Source organism: Lissotriton vulgaris, chromosome 2_2 (assembly GCF_964263255.1).
Source record: "Lissotriton vulgaris chromosome 2_2, aLisVul1.2, whole genome shotgun sequence".
NCBI lineage: Eukaryota > Metazoa > Chordata > Amphibia > Caudata > Salamandridae > Lissotriton > Lissotriton vulgaris.
Window position 1 is genome coordinate 151,369,044 of NC_141688.1, and position 27,553 is coordinate 151,396,596.

Genomic DNA, 27,553 nt, shown 5'->3' on the forward strand with positions numbered 1-27,553 from the left:
TGCCCTTAGTTTAGACCATATTGGACTGCAGGTCTGTCGCAGTTGGAATAGGTCATGGGAGCTCCTAATATCTCTTTCTGGGAGACGAGAGTGCTGGAACTATGTCAGGCAAAGCCAGTGTAAAATTGCATTTCACTTCTTAGACCTGGACCTTATATTGGCTAAGAAAACCATCACAATACACTGAAAGTCACTAATCCCCCTAGTTGTGATCACTGGCAGATGTTGCTCACCGGTTGAGCAAAAGCAGAGGCAATGGCATTGATTGGCGAAGACACCAAGGGTGTACACCGCCGACTGATGGTTTCTGGGTGGGATGCATTGCTCTCTAAATTGATTGACCTGCCACTGAGTTCCTCTTCGGATTCTACATCCACGGACTCCTAACATATGCCTTAGACAATGCACAATGATCCCCCTTGAGGCCCACCACTTACATTTCAGATAGCATAAATGGCCAACTTTGCTGAGGACGGGGACTGCCAGAACCAATTCCTCTATACCCCCTCCTCACCCTTTGACCCCAACAACTGCATCCCACCCGCAAGGGGTCAGTCGGTCCCTAGTGATCCAGGATTTCCTCATGCGCTTATATGCTTGTTCATTCTGTTGATTGTTTGTATGTTAGGTGCACATCTTCGCAAACTGATTTTCTTAAATTTGCCTTATGTCCTTTTGAAACCTTAATAAATAAACATTGTTTAAAAAAGGAAAGACCTCCGTTTTATTTGCAATTCTGATATTATTCCTTTATTCAACCTAGAGTGATTCGAGGAGCAAGCAAGGTGCAGCAGTTTCCTAATTTAACTGGAACTACTAACCTGGAGAGCTTGTAAGTAGATCATACTTTATAGTTGGGGGAGGTCAAGAATCCCTAAACCTGGGATTCACATTTCCCTCTCATATTTTCCTCCTTTTTCTTACCCTCCTTCCTTAGTCTTACCCATAGTGGACATTTAGATGTCTCACAAGTTTTCTCAAATACCACTGAGATGTGTGTGCTAGCATCCAGTCTGTGATTCATGCAATAGAGCAGATCTGATGTTGTTAAAAAAGATCCACTGTCTTGTTTGTGCATGTAAATAATTTGAGTATGCAGTTTGTTTGGGAAAAGTGGGTTTGTTTGAAGGATGTGTGGAGCAGAGCAGGGGTGGTTGTTATGCCTTATGAAGTTTGGCACCATAGTGTTTCTTCAAGGAAATACTTTGATATAAACCGTAATTTGTTACAATTGTTTCCATCGATCATTTCACTGTCAAGATGGCTACACTTCTCTACTTTCACACATAGCTGTTTTTACTGTTCTGCAGGATTTTTACAGGCACTAAGATCAGCAGTATTCCCGTCAGCCTGTGCCATGAGCAAAAGACGCTTCGGACATTGTAAGTGCCCTCATTTTAGTTGCTTTCCTTCCACTAATGTGGGGTTGATGAATTGGCAGGGCAGAAATGTGTCCACAAAAGCCATTCACACCTGCCGCTCTCTGCAGCATAAATTGTCCTATATAAATAACAGCTATATCATGGCACTGCTGCTTCACTATTTATCAACCATATCTGCCTACTACATCGTCTCCCTTCAGGGTCAGCAGACTGACAAGTGTTCCAAGTTCAGCTTGAAAAATGATATTTGTAGAGCTGGGAGGATGTACTACAAATAGAAATCATTTTCTGTATTCTGACCCATCTTTTGTTTTGAATTGATTTAAAGGGATTTGTCCTACAATGATATAGAAGACCTGTCTAATTTTAAAGGCTGCAGTACATTGGAAGAAATGTGAGTGTTTAAAGCAGAAATTATAACTCTTATATACAATTTGTTATAAATGTATATTGACAGCACATAATACTTTTGATGTATCATCACGTTTTATTGAGTTGGAATAATCTTACTGTTCCCAAATTTGCAATATTCAAATGTTCATGCAAACCTCTAGTTGTGAGCAATAGATTAAACGTTTTCTTGCTTTAGCAGCAACTATTATGTTTATCTACTTGATATCGTTTATTAATAAGTTGACACATATTTACAAGTCTGATTTAATTTGTGTGTCTCTTTTTTGGGTAAAAGAATGCTTTTTTAGATGTTTGTTTATTTTATATTAATTTTATTTTATTTTAGTGTTTTATAGAGCGCGAACTTGACCCGTGAGGGTATCATAGCACTTTACATGGTATACAATGTCTACAAACCAACATAAAATGCAGAGAAATACGAACACATCTTACCCTTTCTCCTACATGTAAATAATTACAATCATAGTTAGAAACAGTAAAAACAGCGGCCCTCTTATTTTTTTCTGGATAATTAAAGATCAGGGGAGGAGGCAATAGTCTTAGCATCTTCTGGGAGTGATAGGCTTAGATTCGCCAGGCAAAATGTGGTGGGTGAGGGCAGGGATTAGACGAGGAATTTACCCATGAGGAAGGTTTTGGCCTTCTTCTTGAAGCGTGCGAGAGAAGGGATTTTGCTGATGTCGGGTGGGAAAGAGTTCCAAATTCTTGGTGTGTCCCAGTGAACGCCCTATTGTAACTCCTCCACTGAAAACCAAATCGTTCTATGCTCAACTGGACTTCTTTATGGGGGTGGAGGGATGTATAAGATGGGATTTGGGGGAGGGGGGTCTTGAAGGCCTTTATGTGAGGATCTCGTGGGTAGCGAAATGGGGGGTGCTTGAGAGAATGGTTTGGGGAAAAAATTAAAATAAAGAAGGCTGGAAAGATACTTGACTATCAGGTAGAGGACGTTGGGTCGGATTGTGTGCTTCACTGTAAGCCATTGTAGGTTTGTGAGGAGAGTACTGTTGTCTTCTTTTGAAAAGAGGTAACAAGATGTTAAGCCGGTATGTGCTCTTTTTGTTGCTAGTTCGTTTGATTGTGATAGGGGTCAAATGTAAATTTTGGTCAGTTAGCTTTTTTTGTGTGACAGTATAGTCTTTGTTTTGTTGTACAACTTTATTAAATGTTTTTTTGTTCCTTTTAAGTCTTTATATTTAAAGTGGGGTGGGGAAGGAGGAGGACTATAAAGTTGTATCTATTTTATGTGTATATCGTAATAGAAACTAGTTATTCTAATAAGTCATAGCTGATAACTTTGTGTTAGTTGTAAACGTTATGCTAGTCCAACGGCCGGTCCAACTGAGTGAGTTGTGCGTGTTGTTCTGAGAAAGAATTAGGGATTGTATGATGTGTCGGCGAAATTGAAAATGATCTGAAATGTGTTCAGTCGTAGCATGAAATGAGTTGGGATTCGCTTGTTTTGGACCCTGCATTTCTTTCCGAAGGTAGCTGCGATTTGTTTCTCATAAACATACATTACATATCCTATTAGGGTGTTTTGGGCTGGATTTGTAGTTGCAGTATCAGCACAGGCATTTCACCTAGGAATGAGGTGTTGTATACCAGTGTCCCCTAGACTACTGCTGTGGTGAAAGAGCAACCTGTGTCCATAATGTGGATTCTAGAGATGGTGTAGACTTCGGAAATTGTGAGTTGCAGGCATAATGTTATCCTCTTGTTTGTAAAGAATCAAGAACTCTTTAGTTTAACCTGACATAGGTATGTATGGGTGTAGAATTAATACTAGCCCACAGCCAGAAAGTAGAACAAGCATTGGCATAACCAATAGGTCTCGCCTTTGGGACCTTCTTTTATTTTAATTTTTTTTAATTTTTCATCACCAAGGGCATATTTATGCAATAAACATAAACTGGAGGTATTATAGTTTATACATCAGGCAAAGAGAAGAAAAAAAAATAAAAAATAAAAATACAGATAGAAAAAAAAGAAGAGCCTCTTGGATTCATAACAAATACGGAGAGGTTAAAGGACACACATCTTATTTTACATTAAACAAATACTAGCTATATTATTCTATCCAAAGCCAATGGTCTCCATAGCACTTCTAACTTAACTAACGAGCGGATACCCCTTGCCTTTGCCAGGGCTGCCCCTAAGCCATAGTTATCTCTAATGTAGCCCACCAATCCTCTGCCACAGGTGGTGTAGCAGAGACCCATACCCTGGCAATAACCAACCTAGCCACAGTCATCAAGATCGAAAAAAGACGCACTTCTGCTGGATTATCATCCTTGTACCCCAACATAATTTCAAGATCCGTGAGTGGATGATCCAATCCTAATTTAGAGTGAACTGTTTGTTCAATTTTCTGCCAGTACCCCCTCAGTTCTAGGCATTCAATGAACATATGTTTTAGATTAGCAGCATAAAGTCCACATTTAGGGCAATTTATCTTATCCCCCATCTTGTTTCCTTGGGCCCATTTAGCTATTCTAGCCGGGGTGTAGCACCACATGCAAGTAATACGTAAGTGCTGGAGTTGCAAACTAACAGATTGAACCTAATCCTTAACATAACCCAAAACATGTTTAATCATTCTAGGTAAAACCATTATCCCCAAAGTTTGACTCCAGCATTCTGCTAGTTTCTCACTACCATCTGGTCTAAAACTATGTAAATGAGTGTACATTGACCCAATCAGAGATTTAGACTCCCCTTCCCACCCCCCACCCTCCCCCTCATATATACAATCCCAGACAATTGAATGTATTATTTGGTTTGCCTTCAAATTGGAGAACAGATAATCTCTGATCTGCAGATATTTAAAGAAAAAATGGGCTGGTATAAGCTAAAAGTACATTTTCAAATGATGTAATTCCTCTGTCATTGTACAGATCACCCAAGCAATGTACTTCAAAATTCGCCCAGGATTTACCTGCTTGATCCTGAAACACCTCAGGAAAAAAGGGATTCCCCCACAATGGATAGTCTTTATGAAACGTTGGCAAATTGCACCTTGCAGACATTGCTTGCCAGATATATACAGTATCTCTAATGGTCTTGAACTTCATTCTTTTAAAATATTTTGGATCTCTAATCCCATATAGGAACTTGTCCCTCTGATTCCCTAAAATAAACCCAAAAACTGAATCTGTCTGATTTAATCCGAACAGGCTGCGAAACAGACAAGTGAAGGAAACCTAAAAATAAATTTTAAAATCTGGGAAACCGAGCCCGCCTTGATCAAATGTAGATTTGAGCCGCTCGATCGCCCTCCTCGGTTTTTTATATCTCCAGATAAAGCTGCTAAAAATCCCTTCAAGTTTTTTAAAGAATATATTAGGGACTTTCAAAGCAATAGACCAGAACAAAAATAGAAACTTAGGTAGAATTTTCATTTTGATCAGATTGCACCTGCCTAGCATGCCTATAGGGAGCCTTTGCCAAATTTTTAGCTATTTGGTAGTTTCTTTCAGAAGTGGTGCGCAATTTACATCGATAATCTGGTTGATTGTAGCTGTTATCTTTACCCCCAAATAGATCACAGTAATACAAGACCTTGTAGTAAAATTCTGAATCCCAACCATAGTAAGCACCTGAGTTTTATCAGCATTCAGTTTGTAGCCTGCAACATTACCAAATTTCTCTGCTTCTTCCTTAATGCTTGTCACGGCTACCCCCGGTTAACTACGTAGACCGTGATGTCATCAGCATATGCCGTAATCTTAAATTTAAAAATATCGGCTTCCAATGGCTTAATTTGTGTACAATTTTATAAAGTACGTAAAATGGTTCTATATACAGAGCAAAAAGTAATGCCTAATCCCACACAAGATCTGAAATGGGAGGGATCAAATTCCCCAATACGACAACTTGGCCTGTGGATTACAATATAAAGCCTGTACCCAGGACCAAAACTGAGATTCAAGGCCAATCTTGGCCAATCTAACCCATAAGAAATCCCACCTGACCCGATCGAAGGCCTTTTCAGCGTCTAAAAGTTTCATGCCGAAATCTATCCCTTTCTTATCTGAAAAATCAAATGCTCCAATGGCCTATTGACATGGGAGTAGTGTCCCTCCCCATAATAAACCCATGCTGTCTATCAACTAAGTGTGGCATGAGTGGAGCTAGGCATGTCACCAAGATTTTTGAAAATACCTTGGCGTCCGTATTGATAAGGGAAATGGGCCAATATGATCCACATTCTGTTCATGGTTTGCCTTTTTTTAAGAAAAACACAATTTGTGTTGTGTTCCACAACTCCGGTACCTGCCCGCCAATTGCCACAGATTGTATCACCCTGCACAAAGGCAATATCCTTTTAAAGGATTTATAAAATTCTAATGGCAGTGAATCATCTCCAGCCGTGGGGCACATATATGATTGTGTTTCCGGGGTCCCGTGCAAGGGCTGGAACATTCTAGTGCTTATGACTTTGATGAGGATACCCCAGGAAGAGAACTAGGATTACAGGTAAGTAACTAATTCATATTGCCTTTGAAAAAAAAGAAAATAAGCTAAAAATCTGCTGTTTGCCCTAAACCAACAATGCCCTAGTGATGATTTTATTTGCCCCCTTTTCCCCCCATTTCCCTCTCACCACCACCACCCTGTCCCATAGAAGAGGCTCCCCCCCCCTCCCCCCCATTATCCAGCTGCCGCTCACAGGGCAGCCCTGCGGAGCTTCAGCCGTGGTGCTCATCCCCACACCCCCTCAAAAAGATATCAACAACAATTTTTCTCTTTGAGATAGTGCTTGAATTAACCTGAGATTAACCTTAGTGCAACTATAATAGACAAGGGAGGGAAAGAAAACAAAATATAAAAAAGAAAAAGAAACGTAGCTAACAAGACTCACACCTCCTTTTAAGTGGTACATGAGGTAATCCCAAATACCCCCCCTGCAAGCTTAAACAAGATACCCATACACTAACTAATCTTTGAGACAGTGTCCATGTCCGAAAATTGTAATTTGTGACCCACTGTTCTACTATTGCGATACAGCCTCCATTTGCCATTTGGCCACTGCCTGCTCCGTCTCCTTTTCTTCAACAAAAAAGTAAGTGTGACCGTCCTTAAGAACATTTAGGCGTGCAGGTTCTTGTAAAAAGGCCTGAGTCCTAAGGGCTTTTATCGGGTCTATAAATTGGCGCGGCTTCTAACGCCTGTCCATTTGTAGCTTTACTTAAATCAGATCTGATGAAAAAAGTAACTGCTTCCGCTTTTACCGGAGAATTAGGTCGAGCTTTGAATGCAACTGCCTGTCTCAACAAAAAAATTCCAAAATATATCATAAATGGTCGTGGGCATTGCCCCCCTTGCTACTTTGGGCTGATGGTAATCTGTGAACCCTCTGCAACTGAGAGTCCCAGTCTCAGTCGGAGAGATCAGGGAAGGCCTTCTGAAATAGCTGGACCATGTAGGCCCTCAGGTCCGCCCCTTCCGAGCCTTCAGGGATACCAAAAAATTCTTAGATTTTGTCAGCGCAGGCGATTTTCCATGTCTTCCAATTTGATCTGTATGGCTGAGATCTGATCATCATGTTGCTTTGTAAGACCATCTGTAAGAGCTGATTATTCCTCCGAATCCGCAACTCTCTGTTGTAACTATGAAATATCCCGGGTTAGTCCTCCAAGCTTGCTCGCCATCTCCTGTAGGGACTGTTACACTCTGTTATTATTGTCGCTGACTTGAATATAATGCTGTTGAGCTTCCTGCCTTTGCTCATTCAATGACTGCAATATCAGACAGAGCGATGGTGTCATAGCTTTTTGAGTACCAGTTGTTCCTGTTGCATCACCCCCCATTGGAGCCACCACCTGGGTGCCTTGAGTGCCTTCCACAGTAGGAGCAGCTCAGAGGCCTAAATGTGTAGGTTGCATCCCCTCCGGCAGCCCCATCTTGGAGCTATCTCCCACCGAGCACACCGAATGAGCTTTTACTGGAATTTCCTCAGTAGGACTACTGCCCAAAATCCGTAACGACATACTCTTAATGCCCCCCTTTGCTTGTAACAAAATAGCAAAACAAAGGCCAATACTGGACCTGCTTAGATGAAAACCTCTATGAATGAAACACATCGGTCCGTTTTTTGCTAACGCCACTAGTTATTTATTTATTTAACACTAGTTATACATTTCAATTTTAGATATTTTTTTAAGGATATTTATGCATGTACAAACATTTACACATATCAAAGAAACAATAAATTTACATATTTACACATCTACAAGTAACACATCCTACCTACAACATTCATACTTCTCTCACACCTATATATGAAAAACACAGCAACAATGTGGACCTTTGTCAAAGGATATCTATAAGTACCTAAACCAACTAGATGGAAATATTAGGCTAAATTTGTATTCAAATTTTCAAACATGTTTCATTCATAGAGGTTTTCATCTAAGCATTTGATAATAGGTCCAGTATTGGCCTTTGTTTTGCTATTTTGTTAGATTGGGCTTAGCCTTACTGTGTAGAAGCCAAAACCCAGTTTTGTTATTCCCCCCCCCCCCCCCTCCCCCCTTTGCTTGTACCCATTTACGCAAAGGGCTATTTTCTGAGATTACCTTCCCTCGTGGTGATATCACATTCTGGCCGGTAGGCGATTTCTTTTTCTTTTTGTTTTTTGCCTTCCCTCTCCCCTTTTTATCCATAGATGGTTTAACAATGTCTGTCGAAAGCACAGAGAGCTCCGATGGTTCCTCAATGTCATCAAATGAATCTGTCTCATCACCCTCCCCATCTCTCTCCTCTCCTGCAATAGCATCTATATCATTGCAGACTCTTGCCCCCAGTTCTGCCACTTTTTTCAATTGAGCAGTTTCCTCAGATCCGAGTGTATTAAGTAAATTAGAGGGGTCCTATCGAGTACCCTTGTCATATGAACTGACTGAATCAGCAAAGCCCCTCCCCTCCCTACTCCTAAATTATTGTCACTATTATCTGTACTTCCAACAGCAGGTGGGAGCGTATCCATAGTAGCATCAGTAATAGCATCCGAGGCAGTAGCAGAAGCAATAGTGGAAACAGAGACAGTGCCAACAGTATCAATTGTAACAATGTTACCTTCCAAAATAGCTGTCAGCAGGACCTCAGTCATTTGGTTGCCGGTTAAATTATCCTTCTCTGAGTTACAAACAAGAAGCTCTGCTGCCTTCCCAGACTGCAGCAAGCGCGTTAGCGGCTTTCCAATAGCCGCGCTGTACTTCTCCACATTGATTCTCTTTCTACCATGCCCCCACTGTCTGTAGCTCTCATCTCTCCCGCCACAACGTTCTTCCCAGCGTGGGTACTCCTCGGGGCAGATTTTGGTGGTGCCATTCCTCTAGTTTGTGGTAGTGGTGTCACTGCCGGAACAACAGCGAAGGCCAGGCCCGACCAGTCGACCGCCGACAGGCCCGCCAGCCTCCAGGAAAGCAATTGAGACACCCACAACAAGCGCTCAAGCCTAATCCTGAAAGGCTGCCACATCCGTACTCCCTATCCTCTGCTTCACAAGGGGCACATCTTCAGGTACAGTTCAGATGCAGTTCAGTTTGTAAACCCTCTATTCTCCCGATTCCTAATATCTTACGTCTCTTGGCTCTGTAATCCGCTACAGGGTGTCTGCATCTCTCAGCTCGGTTTGGGTGCGATAGACATCACTCTGCTGAGCTCCGTGGCGGCTACAGTCCGCCATCTTCTTCCTCCCCCGGTGGGCGTTTGGGACCTTCTAAGTGTTTAGCCATGCAGCACATTACTATGTGAGAACTGTTGGCTTTGTCTATATGTTTTAGCCATGTTGTATAGCAGCGTGGCTGAAAGTAAAGAGAATAACAAACAGCAAAGAAATAACAGTACGTCCAGAGAGACAGCAGTATGAGGAAAAGGCATATAAAGTGGCAGTTTTGTGGTCTAATGTAACCCGAGCATCCTCGTTTTAACATCAAAAACATCCTCAAATTTCAATAGACATTGGCTTAGTGTTTGAGCAAATAAAACGATGTGCCAAAATCCAAAGAAACGGGATATGAGTTTACTCCGTGTTCAACATTACGTGGTTGGGGGTTTGTAATACATGCTTTCACTGTTTTTAAGTTTTACTAGTTCTTCTCTTATGCACAGACAGCCTCCCCCAGGGCTGCGGAAGTAAAAGAAAGAAAGAAGACAATCTCTGTGCCCCACACACTTGCTGCGTCCTCATTGGCTCACACTACAGTGCTACTTTCTAGCTCGGCCTGCCCAAGATCCTATGAGCAAAGAAGTCTGTGTACACACAGGACTGTCGGCCATTCACTGCCAGCGGGGTCCCCTCCACCTGCATATTAAAGCCCCGATAGGGTCAACTCTCGGGCAGGGAGGTGGAGTAGTCACACAGACCAGAAACCCAAGTGCCAGGCAGCTGACACTGCAGCCAAGACCTGCTGAAACAACGTGTCTAACTCCTGGAGTTGCAGATAGGCATGCATGCAGTTCCTCTGCCTCTTAAACACAACTTGTGCATTAGTGGGAGGAAAGCGAAGACCTCTCATATCTCTCACTCACATACCACGCTAAACGACAAATGAACAGAAACACTGGGGCTTAGATACCCATTCTGTCCATTTTACCTCAAACAGCCACCTATCGGTACAATCTCTGGTACAAATCGAGGGGCAGGTTATATTAGTTTCAAAGCTTATGCTTGTAATATTTAACCTAATTTATTAACAAACTGTGTACAAGACACTTCTGATGGATACATCTGCCAGTGGATTCCTCACCTTGTGAATATAACCTGCGCCAGCAGCATTCGGTAAGTTTTGTAGCTCTCTACGCCGATGAGGATGATGTCACAGAGGCACGGCTCCGCTCGTTACCTTGCTGACGTCACCAGAGCCATAAGGGAGCCTCGTCGGCGTGATGACGTCAGTTCCCTTTTTTTCTGCCCCGTCGACGCTCAAGTTTTTTTGGGGACTCTCTGTAGTTGTATTGATAATTTGTGTATTCTGCCTTGTATCCTGCTCTTTTGTTTCTTTTTATTTTTTAAAAAGATGTCGTCGAGGAAGTCCGGATTCAAGCCCTGCAGTGAGTGCCGTGGACATATGTCCATAACAGATCCTCACGACAATTGCGTTTGGTGTTTGTCATTGGACCATGACGTCGAGGGTTGTGCTTGCTGCAGGAAAATGAACCCGAAGGCTCTGAAAGAAAGGGAAGCCAAGCTGTTCATGGCAAAGATGGGAAAGGAGAAGAGGGGCCGGAGGAGGTCAAGAAGAAGAGGCACAGCTCTCGACACCGTTCGGATAAGGTAGAGGCTCAGAAGTAGACCACAACAGACCATCGACATCGTAAGGACTATGTATCTCCTTCTCCTTCTCCAGAAAGCACGACTCTCCTGTGGCTTCACCGGCGCTGTCGCCGTCGCCGATTCCTTCTCCATCTCTGAGAAATTCTCCGGCTCCGGTTGAAGAGGTACCAGTACTGAAGTGCCGTCGACTCCAATGGATGCACCGTCGGCGCCGGCAGGCTCGAGTCCGGTGATGCCTACGCCTGAGCGTATTTCAGGCGAGTACCCTCCTTTTTCTGGACCAGGGCAAGACCCATAGCATTAATGCTATGTATGGTGTCTTTGTGAGGGCAATGTACGCCTCTGGTGCACCTTCGGGTTCCATGGGTCCTATGGTGTTTAATTTGGGAGTTCCTCAAGCCTATGCTCAGGCTCCCTTTATGCCTTTTCTTCCTGCGGCTCTGTCCTGGCATTTTCCGTCGCAGAGGATGCCGATACCACCATCTCCGACGCCGTCAGCTCGACCTCGTTCGACTTCGTTTGTGCCCCCGGATCCGTGTTCGACGCCGATTCCGAATCCATCGGAGCCGTGTACGACTCAGTCGGAGCCAGCCCGAGGATAAGGTCCTGGCGGGATGCACAAAGGCTATCGGAAGAACAGCAATATAGGGAGGATGAGATGGAGGAAGGTGAGCTTCAGGAGTCAGAGGACTTCTTTGAAGACTTAAGAGTGGCAAGTGGACTGGATATGTCACCAGAATGGGAACTCTCTCCTCCTTCGGAGGTTCCCTCTAAGGATGTGGCTCCCTACCACACTGTGATAAGGAAGGCAGCTGATCTTTTAGGTCTTCAGCTCCAGACAGCGTAATTCAAATCCAATATTCTACATTCTCCTTCTGCTATAATGGAACTTTGTTGCCATTCAATGACGCCATCACTGAACCAGTTATGGAGGTTTGGCATAAGCTCTTTTCGGCTCCTGTAGTCTCAAGATCTGTTGCCAGGAGATACAGGGCGGCTCCAGGAGATCCTGAGTTTCTTACTTCACATCCTTCACCTGAGAGCCTAGTTATTCAAGCTGCCTGTTCAAAGAAATCGTCTGGTGCTTTTCCGCAAGTACCAGGTGACATAGAGTCGAAAACACTGGATCAGGCTGCTAAAAAGGTGTTTTCTTCTGCGTCTATGGCCCTAAAGTCCACTAATGCTACCTGTCTTTTGGGCCGGTACATTTATGCCTTAATGGATTCTGCTAAACTGCTAACCCCAAAGTTATCGGAGGAGGACAGGAAGAATTTTGATGAGGTCTTGTTTGACACGCAGGCTGCCACACAATAGGTGATCCAGAGTAGTCTTGATACTGCGGACTCTGTAGCCAGAATAATGGGTTCTTCAGTTGCATCGAGAAGGAGTGCCTGGCTTAAGTCATCAAAGTTCTCTCAGGATGTCCAGTGACTCTTTTGGACCTCCCTTTTGATGGTTCTGGATTTTTTGGGAAGAAGGCAGATGCAGCTTTAGAAAGATTTAAGGGCAGCAAGGCTACAGCCAAGTCCCTGGGTCTGCAGACACATCTAGGGGTTCCTCCTATAAAAAAAAAAGTACAGAGGCTTTGGGCGGTCGTCCTTTCGGACCTACAAACAGCCTCAGCAGCAGCAGCAGAACACCCTATATAAGTCCTATAGGGGTAGGAACAGAGGTCGTTCACGAGGTAGTCAGCCCTCCTCCTCCTCCTCCTCTACCTCTGCACCCTCTTACCACAGCAAAGCAGACCTAGATCCACCATTCTGTATCATGTTGGTCCTGTGGGGGGTCGGCTTACTCATTTTCTGCAAGATTGGGAATCTGTTACTACAGACCTTTGGGTTCTCAATCTTGTGGAGAATGGGTATGCCCTTCCCTCCAAATGACCCTCCTTGTGAAGGTTCTTGCTCGGAGGACCACCTTCTCCTACCGGAGGAGGTCCTAGCTTTACGAAAAAAAGGTGCAATAGAGGTGGTGCCAGCCCGGGAAAGGGGTCAGGGATACTACACCTGGTATTTCCTGATACCAAGAAGGATGGCAGGTTACGTCCAATCCTGGATCGCAGGATCTTGAATCTTTTTCTGGAGCAAGAAAAGTTCAAGATGTTCACCCTAGCGCAGGTTCTTCAAGCGCTGCAGCAAGAGGACTGGATGGTGTCGATCGACTTGCAGGACGTGTATTTTCATTTGCCGATCCTGAAGTCGCACAGGAAGTATCTCCGTTTCATGGTGGGGTCGCAACATTATTAGTTTGTGATTCTCCCGTTTAGACTTACTACTGCACCACGAGTCTTCACTAAGGTGATGGCAGGGGTGGCAGCCCATCTCAGAAGTTCGGGGATATCAGTTTTCCCCTATCTGGACGACTGGTTGCTCAAAGCTGAGTCGCCAGAGAAGGTGCTTCATCATCTGCAAGTGACAACTCCGCTGTTGTACAAATTGGGTTTTTTGAAAAAAGTGCCCAAGTCTCACCTGGTGCCCTCTCAGCGCAACCTGTTCATAGGGGTGGCACTGGACACTACTGTCTGTTGAGCATTCCCTCCCCCGCAAAGGATTCTCGGCATTCAAGAAATAATTCCTTTGTTTTATAATGGAGCGGTTGTTCCAGTCCTGAAGGTCCTTCGCCTGCTCGGTCTGTTTGCTTCCTGCATTCTTTTTGGTCAATCATGCATGCTGACACATGAGGGCACTACAGAGGTGCCTCGGCAGGCAGTGGTATCAGCACAACGGAGATCTCAGAGAGTCTGTGAGGATCTCCAGAGAAGCTGCAGCGGATCTATCTTGGTGGAGCGTGGAAGGCAATCTGTCTCAAGGGAAGCCCTTCCATCTACCTCCATCGGTGGCCACAGTGATAACTGATGCATCCACCTTAGGGTGGGGTGCTCATCTGGGCGACCTGGAGATCAAGGGTCTTTGGTCTCCAGAGGAAAGGTTGCTTCACATCAACCTCCTAGAGTTACAGGCGATACGTTTGGTGCTCAAGGCCTTTCTCCCTTCCCTTCGCGGTCAGTCGGTTCAAGTCCTAACGGACAACACTACCGCGCTGTGGTATGTCAACAAACCGAGAGGCGTAGGGTCGCATTGTCTTTGCAGAGAGGCTCTGCGTCTCTGGTCCTGGGTTCAGGACCATCAGATTTGTCTGATGCCAAATCATGTGGACGGAGTTCTACACGTGCGTGCAGACAGTCTCAGTCGGCAATTCTCAGCCGACCACGAGTGAAGGCTTCATCAGGAGGTGGTTCGTCACATCTTCCGGACGTGGGGAACTCCTCGGGTGGACCTGTTTGCCACTCACGAGAAAGCTCACTGCCTGTCATTCTGCAGTCTCCAGTATCCGATGCAGGGAGCTTTAGGGGACGCATTTCAGTTGAGTTGGGACTCACAACTCCTTTACACGTTTCCTCCCATACCCTTCATTCCTCGAGTTCTGAGGAAGATTCGTCAAGACCGGGCCCAAGTCATATTGATCGCCCCGGATTGGCCAAGAAGGGTGTGGTATACAGATCTTCTCTACCTCTCCTCGTGCCCTCCGCTCTGTTTGCCTCTAAGGGCAGACCTCCTCTCGCAGTCGCAGGGGCAGGTTCTACACCCCCACCTCCAGACCTTACACCTTCATGCCTGGAGATTGAACGGGGCAACCTGAATTCTTTTTCTCTTCCTTCTGACGTGGTGGACGATATTTTGTCCACCAGACGTCTCTCCATCAAGTCTATTTATTCATATAGGTGGCCCAAATTTGTTCATTGATTTGGGGAGAAATCTATTGACCCTTTAAGGGCTCGCTTATCTGACATTCTTTAGTTTGCTCTGTCTCTGGCCCAGCAGGGTTTTGCTGTAGCTACTGTGAAAGGCTATTTATCGGCTTTGTCGGTGTTCCTTTGTTTGCCCGACCTGCCGTCCTTGTTTAAATCACCCATTGTGTTACGATTCATTAAGGGTCTTACCAACAAATATCCGCCCCCTCCTTTTATTGTGCCTCAATGGGACTTAAATCTGGTCTTAACCTACTTGATGGGTTCTCCATTTGAGCCCTTACACAAGTGTCCCTTTAGGTTATTGACGTTAAAAACTGTATTTCTGTTGCCATTACCTCGGCAAGGAGGGTAAGTGAGCTTCAAGCTCTGAGTTCAAAACCCCCCATTTTTGACTATTCATACTGATTGAATGGTTCTCAGGACCAGGGCTGCTTTTCTGCCTAAGGTGGTAACTCCCTTCCATCTGGGGCAGTCCATTACCCTTCCTTCCGTCTATCCTCGCCCTCACCCTTCCAAGGAGGAGGAGCAAATTCACCGCTTGGACCCTAAGAGGGCGGTGAGTTTTTACCTTGATAGAACTAAAGACTATCATGTGGATGACCTGCTCTTTGTGGGCTTTGCTGGCTACAGGAAAGGCAGAGCGGTGCACAAGCACACACTTTCCAGATGGATTGTCTTGTGCATCAAGATGTGTTACTCTTTGGCCGGTAAGGAACCTCCAGTGAGTTTAAGAGCTCATTCTACCATCTACATCTGCCTTATCTAGAGGTGTTCCTGTTGAGGACATTTGTAGAGTGGCAACTTGGGCCTCCCTCCACACTTTCGCGAAGCATTACTGCTTAGATTCCGAAGTGAGGAGGGATGGTCACTTTGCGCGCTCTGTCCTACAGGATTTCTTGGTATAGAAGAGTGGACACCCTCCTCCAGGAGTGGGACTGCTGTGGGATTCTTTTCATAAGGTGAGGAATCCACTGGCAGATGTATCCATCAGAAGAACAAGTTACTTACCTTCTGTAATGCTTTTTCTGGTGGATACAGTATGTGCCTGTGGATTCCTCCCTGACCTACCCACCTCCCCGTTATCCACTCTTCTATACCTGAAAAGTGTTTATTATGATTGTATCTTTCAATGGAAATGTTTAATTGTTCTTGCTTTTTGCATTGATCTCACACTATGTGTGTTGGTTTGAATACTGTGTATACTGTAGCTATTTATGTTGGTCCGTCCGTGTGCCTCAGGGGCACGGAAAAAAGGGCAGAACTGACGTCATCACGCCGACGAGGCTCTCTTATGGCTCCGGTGACGTCAGCGAGGTCGCGAGGGAAGCCGTGCCTCTGTGATGTCGTCCTCGTCGGCATAAAACGGTACAAAAGGGGTTGGTGATGGATGGAGCATCTGAATCAATCAAACACTCACACCCAGTCAAAAGATCTGGATTTAATCCATAATCCATCACCGTTCTTTAGCCCACTCTGCCACCCCAGTTCAGACATGGCTATATGCAAATCAGTCTGACCCTGTGCCTCATGGGAACAGTCCAGACCGAACTGCCAAGCCATGTCTTCCCTGGACCGGAAACAAGCTTCCGAGGACCGGTTTGTGGCATTCCAGCCGTCTTCAGCCCGGCTTGCTTGAATCCAGTGGCAAAGTGAACAAGGGACTCACGTCTGAGCATACCCTGCCACACTTATCGTGGCCAAAAGCGGTACAAAAGGGGGTGGTGATGGACTGAGCATCTGAGTCAATCAAACACTCACACCCAGTCAAAAGATCTGGGTGTAATCCATCACAGTTCTTTAGCCCACTCTGCCACCCCAGTTCAGACATGGCTATATGCAAATCAGTCTGACCCTGTGCCTCATGGGAACAGTCCAGCCCGACCTGCCAAGCCATGTCCTCGTCGGCATAGAGAGCTAAAACAAATTCTGAAATCTGCTGGCGTAGGGGATATTCCCAAGGTGAGGAATCCACAGGCAGATACTGTATCCACCTGAAAAAGCATTACCGAAGGTAAGTAACTTGTTCGTTTTACCAACACTCAGTACTTAATACTAAAATAAACTGTACATATCAGAATGAAGGATACAAAACAGCCGACAAACATAGGAGCGCTGGTGAAGCTACCACTAAAGGGTTTTAAAGGTATTTTTAACAGGATGGAAGAGGGACAAACACAAGGGAACTGGTTTAAATTGAGAAACACTTTGAGGGTATAGAAAATCCCATTGTTTGTATATGTTTTCAATAGTGTAATGGAGTAACACTGTCAAAAGAAAACGCAGACGAGGAGCCTAACGCGCGCTTAAGAAGGCTGTGTAGGTGAACAGCTCCGTCGGGACGAAGCCCTCGCCCCCATATCTTGACCTCATCCTGGGACGCCATCGCGTGACGCGGTCAGCGGAGATCCGTGGCACCCCCCTAAAGTAACTCCGGTCCCGCTGTAAGGTTGGGGACCAGAGCAACGTGCGACGACACTTTGGGCCCTGGTGACGCGCTGTGCCCGGAGCTCGATTGGAAGGAGAGGCCGCCCGCGAGTCTCACAACGGCCGCGACCGGAAGTGACCGGCCGGTTCGGGGGATCGCCGAACTAGGCCTGAAAGCGCAGAACCAGACCCGCGAGACGAATCCTGTGCCCTCCTCCTCCCCCCCCCCCCGGCTGCGCCTGCATGCGCCGGAATGTTTTTTCACACCGGTGGGTGGATGTTGTTCTGACTGAGGCGGGGGCTCGGGGCCATAGCCGGGAGCTGTGGGTACCGAAGACTTGGCCCCGGATAATGCAACGGCAGTCGCGACTGGAGTGGTGAATTGAGCTGCACGACCCCCGATACAGAGGGAGCTGAGGGACCTCTGGGGACGCTATCCTACCTTTGTGCGCAGTATCCCGGGAGACGGCGCCGATCAGTTGCAGGAAGTGTGAGCAGCGTGACTCACTGGACTTGACTGGACTTGGCCCCTGTGGAGCGTGTTCCCTTGATTGCTTTGTGTGTAGGCAGAGGCCGGGTCGTCTGGAGGGCTCCCCCTCCCCCCTCCTCCCTCCTGCTGACGCTGTGGAGATCTGAACTTTTTGGCCAGCCGATGTTCTCACCTGATTGATGTCTGGTGGCGGTGGATGACAGGCGTATGGGGTGGCCTGAGGGTCGATCTCAGGCCCGGAGGTAACTGAAGACACAGAGTTTGGCGGGGACGGGGGTGCCAGTGTGCTGGGAATCTGATACATTTTTTGCACAGTCTGGTTGAGTCGTGCACGCTATGTTTGTTAAAGGCCCTCAGAAGGGATTAAAGATGGCGTCTAAATCTGAAACCGAGAAGTCCCAGTCTCGGTCCTCTAAGGGATCTCGTTATGTGCAGACTAACAAGTTGGATCGCTACACGACATCCAAGGGGTCCCCACAGGACTTGAAGAAGGGGCAGGATTCTGGAAAGGTCCCGGCCGTCCGTCTGGTGGAACCTACGCTTTTTGATGTGATAGCAGCTATAGATGGGGTTAGAACATCCCTGGGACAGAAAATGGAGTCACTTGATCATAAATTGGATACAGTGACTATCGAAGTCAACCTTATACGGGTGGATCTCACTAAAACTAGTGAGAATGTTAAGTCCCTAGACATCAAAACAGCTAGCTTGACTGATGATGTGGCGTTGCTACAGCAGGAGGTGCGGGAACTCAAGAGGGCGGGGGAGCTCACGAACCGGAAGCTGGACGATTATGAAGGGAGGGCCCAAAGAAATAATGTCAGAATAGTTGGGGTTTCCGAAAAGGCCGAAAACCCGGCTCCGGATTTATTCGTGGAAGATCTCGTCCTTAATCACCTTCAACCTAACGGATTGAGTAACTTCTTTCCGATCGAAAGTGTGCATCGAGTTCCAGGTGGACGTCCAAGGCCTGGGGCTCCTCCCACGTCCGCTGATTGCGAGAGTACCGAATTTCAGGGATCATGGCGCTATCCTACAGGCCTCCAGGTCGGGCGGCCCTCTCAAATTTGAGCACGCAAATCTTTCCTTTTTCCCTGATTTTACACAGGCGGTGCAGAGACAGCCTAGGGTTTCATGGGTATTAAGAAAAGGCTCAGGGAAAGGAGTTTGAAGTATGCCATGATGTTCCCAAGCCCGATTGCAGATTGAGCTTAATGGGAAATCGTGGTTCTTTGATAGCCCTGATGTCGCCTCAGACTGGTTGGATGCGCAACCCAAGACGGAGACTGAGCAACCGAGAACTGTGGAGGATGGGGATGAGTTAGAGCAGGAATTTTTTAATGAACATGGGGGTATTCGGCAAGCGCATTTTTCTGTTATGTCCGTAAGAGAGGAGTGTCGCTATCAATATGGTTTGAGAGTTTAGGGGGTGGGGGGGTTCTTAAGAACTGTCTTCCTCCTCATTGCTTTAGTTAGTTAGTCGATCAGTTGTTTTCGAGCTACAGGCTCACTGCAAGTTGGGGTTAGGCGAAAGCCAAGAGCAGGGTTGCAAGGTGGGGGGAGGTGAGTTGGGAATGTTATCATTGGGGTGGGTTTTCTTTTGTGTTTTTGTTTGGTTTGGTGTGTTTTTAGTTTTCGTTTGTCCAGGCATCGAGTGGGATTGCAGCATGAGTGCTTTGCAGCAGACAGAGGATCGCTGTCTCATTTTTATGGTTGATGATGGGGGGTAGGGAAATTAAGGTGCTGAGTTGGAATTTGAATGGATTGGGGGACGAAATTAAAAGTACTATTGTTCTTCAGTATCTTAAACGTCATTCAGTGGACGTGGTCTTGCTTCAAGAAACACATTTAGTTGGCAATTCCTGTAATGCGATACATAGAATGGGGTATAAGTTGGTGGCTCATGCTGGTTTCACGTCGGGATCCAGGGGAGTGGGTAACCTGATTCGGAAGGCGTTCCCATTGTTGATTGACTCCTGGTGGGAGGATGACAGAGGCAGATTTCTTGGGGTGACGGGTCGCTGGGAGGGGCATATCCTTACCCTCTTTTCGGTGTATGTCCCCCCAGGTATGCAGGCCACTACTTTCGTCGTTCTGGGGAAGCTCCTGTTGGACCTGCCGATAGGACTCTTGATCTTGGGGGGGGGGGGGGGGGGGGGGATTTCAATGCAGTTGTTTCTGGACTTATGGATAGGCATCCCCAGCGAGGTACGGGGCGCTGGCTGCCCGACTTTCTCGACGCAATGTGTTTGGTGGATAGCTTGAGGCTGCTCCACCCAGACCAGAGGCAATACACCTTTTATTCTCGGGCCAATGGTAGCCTCTCTCGTCTGGATTACTGTTTGGTGCCTGCAGCCGACGCATCTTTTATAACAGAGGCTGTTCATTTGGCTAGGGGCATCCCCTCTTTGGCTAAGGTTTTGTGTGGCTGAGCAATCAGCCGGTATTTATTTATTTATTTATTTGAATGGTTTTATTTAGCGCTGGCTAGACCCAGAGGTATCAGAGCGCTTTACATGAGAATCAAACTATAGTTGCTGGTTACATCGTTACAAAGGTTACACAGTTATTTGAGCATAGCTACATAGTTACATGTTAGGTCGAGACACCCAAAAAGGACATATACGTGAGGGAAAAAGCAGGCAATGGGAGAGATTCAGGGCAGGGGGTAGGAGCAGGGGATGTAGACAGAGAATGAAGGGGGAAGATGAGGGAGAGGGTGAAAGACAAAGCAAGAAAGAGAAGGGGGAGGGTGACGGGGGCACACATCTGTAGACTCGTAATAGCTGCGTCCAAAGTCCAGTAAACTGTGATCTCAGGGGAAGTCACATCATTCCCCTATCTCCATTGCAAGAGGCTCCCTATTACGCAGTGGACTCTCTCAGAGGGGTCTCTGAGACTCGAAGGCCCATCTACTGGATCCTTCCCCAAAAAGGGGAGAGGGAGTGCTTTAGCAAGGGGTGCCATACCAAACCTTAACTCCCTTAGCACTGTGGACTCTCTGAGGGAACACTGAGACTCCAGAGTATAAATATTGAATCTTTCCCCAACAAGGGGAGAATGTGTGCTTAGTCAAAGGGCACAGGGGGCAGGGCACCGTAGCAGGCAGGGGGAGAGATTCAGGGGAGAGGGGATAAGCGCAGAGGCAGTAGACAAAGAATGAAAGAGGAAAAGCGGTGGGGAGGGAGAGAGACAGAGCATGAAAGAGGGTGGGGGAGTGAAAGGGAGGGGTACAAACCGCTTGACAAGTAAGAGCAGCGTCCAAGGTCCAGTAAGCTGTGCAAGGGTCAGGGAGGACAAAGGGAGGGAGACAGCGAGTTGAAGAGTCCCTCAAATAAGAGATACAGGTAGCAGAAAAGGAAATGTATACGTTTAGAGTCGCTTAGAAGAGAAATGCAAACTGGAAAGCTCAGAATCACATAATAGTGATATTAAGTACCAAGAACTACTATGTATACTAGTGGTTAGAATTGTAACTATGCAAATAGTAAATTCACTCAGGGTTCCATTTTCACATCGATCAGGCTAAAAACTATTGATTATTACTTATCTACAGGGTGAACAGAGAAATAAGACATCCAAGGGGGTGGAGGGAGGGAGGGAGGTGAGATAGGTGATAGGAGAGAAGGGAGCCTGGGGCGGTGGGGGGAGAGATAGATATGGCAGTCCAGTCGAGGAGCAATGTCTAAGGGTCGGCAGGATAAAGTTTAACGGACCGAGGGAGAGGACAAGTAATAACAAAATGGTGGCTCCGTGTCACGAAGAACATTCGCGATCCGCCATTTTTCTCCGTTAGTTCCCAGACACATTAAAGTTATAGCTATTAGAATTGAGACTTCTAGTCTCCGCCATCTAGTTATGCGCTGTCGTGCAGTGACAATCTCAAAGCAGGACTTGCAAAAATATTTTTTGCCGGCTCAGGTTCCTGAAAATGCCAGGCTGTATCTTATCTGGTTTCCCCATGCTGGCACTGATCAGTATCTACCCAGTTAGCGCTGGTCAAGGTTTCCTGCAGCTCCAGCTACTTCACCAGTAAAAGTATGCGCCTGCTTATACTGGACACAGGCCTCACCAGGGGAGTCAGCGAGGGCCTCACAGCCTGTAGTGTGGCAACTCACTCAGGAGGCAGTCATCCAATTTCCCTGTCACCTCTATTAATATGCCCCCCCCCCCCTTTCTTCAATCCAGGAGGGGGAGTGCTTGCATACATGCAACTCCCAAGCGTTTAGGCCCCAGTGCAGAAGCGGAGCAGCGCCGAGAAATTAAGCTAAATACAGCCGGGAGTTAGTTTAAGGCTTTAGACCATTATTTTTAGAGAATGAAGGGTCGGTGTCCTCCTGGGTGTCTCTCTGGGAAGCCTTTAAAATGGTTATCAGGGGTCAGGCTCTGTCGCTGATAGCCGGTGTGAAAAAGACAGGAATAAAGAGGTTGTTGAAGTGGAGGCTGAGATTGGTCGCTTGGAGGGAGAACTGGAGCAGGAGATAACTCTGGCTAAGTTGCATATCCTGACTCTCAAGCAACATGTTACAAGTTACTGATAGTGCCAGGGCCCTCTGCAGGGAGCAGCAGGGTCGACTTTATGACCTTGGGGACCAAGCGGGGAAACATTGCTTGGCTGGATAGAAAGGATAAGGCGGAGCGTGTAGTCCCAGAACTTGTTACTACGGATGGAGCGCTGCTCACCGATCCCTAGAGTATTGTTGATGGCTTTGCGGCGCATTTTCAATCGGTGTATACCTCGGTATCGGATCGGCCGGAGGAGGACTCCCATTTACTGCTCCGGGATATACAGCTCTTGTGTCTGTCCGCGGAGGACCGTGATTTTTTGGATAGCGCCTTTATGTCTGACGAGATTGCCCTGGCTATTCGCTCTTTGAATTCGGGTAAGGCACTGGGACCCAACGGGCTCCCAATTGAATTGTACAAGCTTAGGTCGAATGAGCTGGCTCCTCACCTTCGGGATATGTTTATGGAGGCTCGTGAGACGGAGATATTGCCCTATGACCAGAGAGTGGCGTCGGTTGTGGAGGGTAAACCAAAGACTAACTGCGCTTCTTATAGGCCCATTTCCTTATTGATTGCAGAGCCCAAAATACTTGCCATGCTTCTCTCTAACAGGCTGATTAAGGTGATTAGCGGACTGATTCACCCAGATCAATCGGCTTTATTCCTCATAGAAACACGTCCCTGAACATCTGTAGGCTGCATGGCGTTATAGCCAGAGCTCACACCCTGCAGGAACCGGCCATAATTGCCTCACTGGACGCAACAATGGCTTTCAATACTGTAGAATGGCCGTATTTGTGGGTAGTTCTATCTAAGTTTGGGTTTGACCCTGACTTTATCCGGTGGGTGCAATTACTATATACTGAACAACTTGCTCAGATAGTGGTTAATAACCGGGTCCCCGCGCCCTTTCTTCTTGGTCGGGGCACTCAGCAGGGCTGTCCCCTCTCCCCTCTACTTTTCTCGCTGGCCCAGGAGCCCTTGGCGGCCTGGATTAGCTAGGAACCGTCTATATGAGGCATTCAGTGGTCCCCTGACTGGGAGGATCGTATCTCATTGTATGCGGATGATATTTACTCTATCTTACTGCGCCTAGGAAGTCTCTTATTGTGGTATGTGATGTGTTGGCGTCTTTTGGGAAAAACTCTCGGTTGACCATCAAGTGGGGGAAGTCTCTCTTGTTTGTTCTCAAGGGGGGAGACCCTGATTCCTCCGCGTAATTGCCCTATCCAGGTTAACTCGGAAGGTTTTAAATATCTGGAGATTTTCAATTCACTGGACCCGGCGGTCCGGTATGCGAGGAATCTCCTACCCCATCAGAATACGTTGGATGTAGTGCCAGCTCGTTATTTCCATGAGGTGGAAGGGCTGCAGCGTAGTTTGAAATGTAAATGTAAATGTAAATGTAGTTGAGCTTATATAGCGCACAGCTACCCGCAGTGGGTGTCCCGGCGCTTGCTTAGGGAACCCGTCCTGATATTCCCCTGTGTGATAGCCCCAGCAGGTATCCACAAGGTGAAAGTCAGGCATCCCGCCGCGAGGGGCCGTTGTGGAGATTAAGCAAGCTATTGCCCAGAGTCGCAGAGTGTGAACCCGTGAGTCGAGAAGGCACCGGAGCGAGAATTATCGAGTCCGTGGAATTTTTAGCCCAAGACCTGCTGAGGCGGGGAATTGAACCCTGGTCCAGGACCGATCTCAGCTTCCGGGTCTGCCGCCTCTAACCCCTGAGCCACACTTCTCCACAGAAGTGGGAGGGTAGACCCCGTATTGCTTTAGCTATATTGACGCTTCCATGGTATGATGGGGGTGTTGCCCTTCCGAACATCAAGCGATACTATTGGGCTTCCCAGCTGGCTGCAATTAACCAGGGAACGTACGGATCTGCGGTTGACCTCGGTTATGCAATTGATAGGTGGCTGCTCCCTGGTGGTAGTTACAACAGAGCACTGTACTCTAGATCAGAAAAGTTGAATTTGACAGGGCCCACTAAGCATGCAGTAAGGATCTGGCACGACACTAAGTGTTCTCTGGGATGGCGAGACCGGCTTACATTGGCTACCCCGCTGTTTGATTCAGAACATCTGGGCAAGCTTTGGAAGACCAGAGAGTTTGACATGTGGGATCTGATAGGGATCTCGACTGTGGGTGATATTTGGAGTAAGGGAAGGATTAAGACATTCGAGGAGCTTCAGGTTGAATTTGAGTTGAGGGGAACAGAGTACTTTCGCTATGTACAAATCCAACCTGCATTGAGGGCGGCCCTGCCTGAAGAGGCGGACCTGCCTGATGCCTCTCCACTTGAGGATAGAATCTTAGATGGCCATCTGCCCGAGAAAACTATATCTTTGATCTACAAGAATTGGATTAATCATAGGGCAGATCTCCTTAAGGAATTGAGGGATAAGTGGACACGGGAGGGTATAGAATTAGATGATGAGGTTTGGCAATCAGCAGTGACCTCTCCAAAAGTGGTGGCGATCCCGGCGTGCTTGCGGCTTGTCCAGTTAAAAATATTACATAGGATTTATGTCACAGGCCCCCGACTTGCCTGGATGGGGTTATTGGAAGAAGGATTGTGTAGACGAAAATGTGGTCTTGTGGGAACGTTCCTCCATATTCTTTTGGAGTGTCGGTGTATTGCTGAGTTCTGGAGCAAGATCCACAACACTATACAGGAGGTGTTGAGGGTCGCATTGCTGCCGGAGGCAAGGAGATGCCTCCTTAATGTATGAGAGCCCACTGATCTTAATTTGGCACAGACGCAGTGGACCACATTGAGTTACATGAGTTACATGATTGCTAAGAGGAATATTGCTCAGCAGTGGGGATCTGAACGGACTAAATGTAAATATCATGGTACTTATAGAGCGCACTGTCACCAGACGTCACCTTGCGGTGTCGCCTATACGGCTTCCTGGCGCTGATACTCATACCGCTGTGGAACCCCTCCTGGCTTTCCCTGTGAAGTGTCCACTCCTGGGCACCCCCAGGGTGAAGCCAGGCATCCTTAGCGCTGTTGGGGCCGGTGTGGAGGCTAAGCAAGCTATTGCCCAGAGTTGCAACGTGGGGCCCGTGATTAGAATAGGCACCGAGGCGAGAATTAACAGGTCCAAGGAAATTGAGCCCGAGACCCCGCCGAGGCGGGAATCGAACCCTGGTCCCTGGCCAGAACTCTGCATCAGGGTCTGCCGCTCTAACCATTGAGCCTCACTCCTCCACTACTCTTGAAGGCTGGAAATATGACCTAGATTGGTGCATGTTTCGTGAGAAGACTGTTTACGTAGTGAGAGGCCGGCCTCGAAGGTGGGCATCAATCTGGGGGTCTTGAAACCAATATAGAGGAGAAATGTGTGTGCCACCGAGAGATTCTGTGTTTGATATGTCCCCATCCCCCGTGCATTCTTAATGTGTATGCATCTTGATCCCAGCTTCCCGGCCCCCCCCCCCATTGACAAATGTAGTTTGATGTAATGATGTGATTCCTCTGTACTGTCCTTTTTCTTTGATGCCTTTGGTTTAATAAAAAGAGAGATAAAAAAGAAAATGCAGACGATTGTTCGTATGATTTATGACGGTTTTTGAGATAGAGGCTTGTGTTGCAGCTTACTGTAGGACTCTACAGGTGTCGCCTTCAGCTGAACTGGCGCACACTTGTAAGATTGTTATGTTCAAGTCACTACTGTAATTACCCAGAGCGTCGCTTCGGAGGGCACTCAGGGGCGAGCGCCAGCCAAGTACACGAAGTGCAAATTATGAAATATGTTCTTACTGGCATTTTCAGTTCCAACAAAAAAAGAGACTTGTGTCTTTCTTAAACCACGGTGTAAAGGCACACGATATTTGACACCTCTGATCCATTAACACCATGCAACAACTGTAAACAAGCTTCATGTCTGCATGGATCCCTGTGCTAACATGGGAGGAGGACACAAGCTGTGCAGCATCTGTTTCAAATAAATCACAACCAACTCAAGGAAACTTTGCAAAACAAAATCCTGTGCACACACAAATAAATTAGATACTGAATAATACAGTTGTAAGTCAGGTCAACAAAACAATAAAATTATTTTCCACTTCTTCTTGTGTGAGCAATTCCTTCTTTATTGCTCGAGCTACAACACGCCAGCCAACACGTGTTAAGTCTTGTTGGTCGCTCTGACTCTTCAGGGCTATCTTCTGTTCTAGGCGTATATTGTAGTTCCGCTTGACCGGTGATAATTCCAACCCGGTAAGGGTATCTTTGAGACTCAAGGGAACTTGTTTAAAACAGAATTACCGAGGGTAGGGAGATCTAAGGTCTGGTTTCATCCGCAGCTCGGTGTTCGCAAGGAGTAGCACTGAGTCTCCAGTATTTGCTCTTCACACAATTCTTGCACACCTGCTGTCATGTGGGAAATTAGCAGTCATTACGTCCGGGAACAGACTTACAAACTGGTTCTGCTAATGCAGTGCAGCGGTCTTATGAAGTTAAACATTATCCATATAGCAGTGGCGCATAATGTTGGTAGCTTCTATAGTATTCTGCCAGTCAGGGGACGGCCCGTGGGCAAAGGCGCCTTACTATTCAGGGAATTTATGTCTTATCTTTCTAAAGAAAGGAATGAGGCAAAAACTGTGTTTTACATATCCCAACAACACGGTACACGTTGCATTTTCTGGTTGGTACTGCGTTTGAGAAAGCGAAGTGCACATGAAGAAACAAGCGGAAGCGCTTGATTCTTCCTTGTTTGTAAGCATTATTATGTGGTAAGCAGGGTCGGACTGGCACAGAAATTAACCCTTAGACCCCTGGAGGAAGAGGCTCTCTCGCTTATAGGACATCTGCCAGCTCCCTCACCAAGAAACACAAATATCTAACCCAGGGAGTGAAAACAACAAGAGCTTTGCGAACGAAAGTGAAAGCGCCAGGATTGAGCCGGCAAGGCGACCGCGAGCAGGCTAATTAAGTGAGCGTGTCCCTAATTACAAACAGATGGCCCCTGCGGGCCGCTGCTCGCTCGTGCAAGGTGGATGCCGCCACAAACATGAGTGTGTGGAAAAGAGCTGACCAATTTCTAAAGGTCATATCCTACAGCAGCGCATGCCTGATGCCTAGGCGAGACCTAATAAGCGTGCGCAGACAAAAGCTTTCTACATCCGAGGGGTTCTATTTTATGGAGAAAACATGCATTTTGTGTGGTATCTAATTGTATATATCAGCATAGCAGAGTACCTAACAATGGCAAGTTACCATAAAATTATATAATTTTAATGTTTTCTTTCTTTATTTAGTTTATATTGTGTTAGAAAGAGCTGCAAGACTG

General features: G+C 46.7%; 1 protein-coding gene across 1 annotated transcript in view; it reads left to right on the plus strand.

Moving 5' to 3' along the window:
• LGR4 (leucine rich repeat containing G protein-coupled receptor 4) overlaps positions 1–27,553 on the plus strand; it is a 347,498-nt gene that overhangs the window by 290,830 nt on the left and 29,115 nt on the right. The window contains exons 10-12 of the mRNA XM_086959479.1: positions 764–832; positions 1,311–1,382; positions 1,711–1,776. Of these exons, the coding sequence (XP_086815605.1) occupies positions 764–832; positions 1,311–1,382; positions 1,711–1,776 (207 nt within the window). The remainder of the gene's footprint in view (positions 1–763; positions 833–1,310; positions 1,383–1,710; positions 1,777–27,553) is intronic.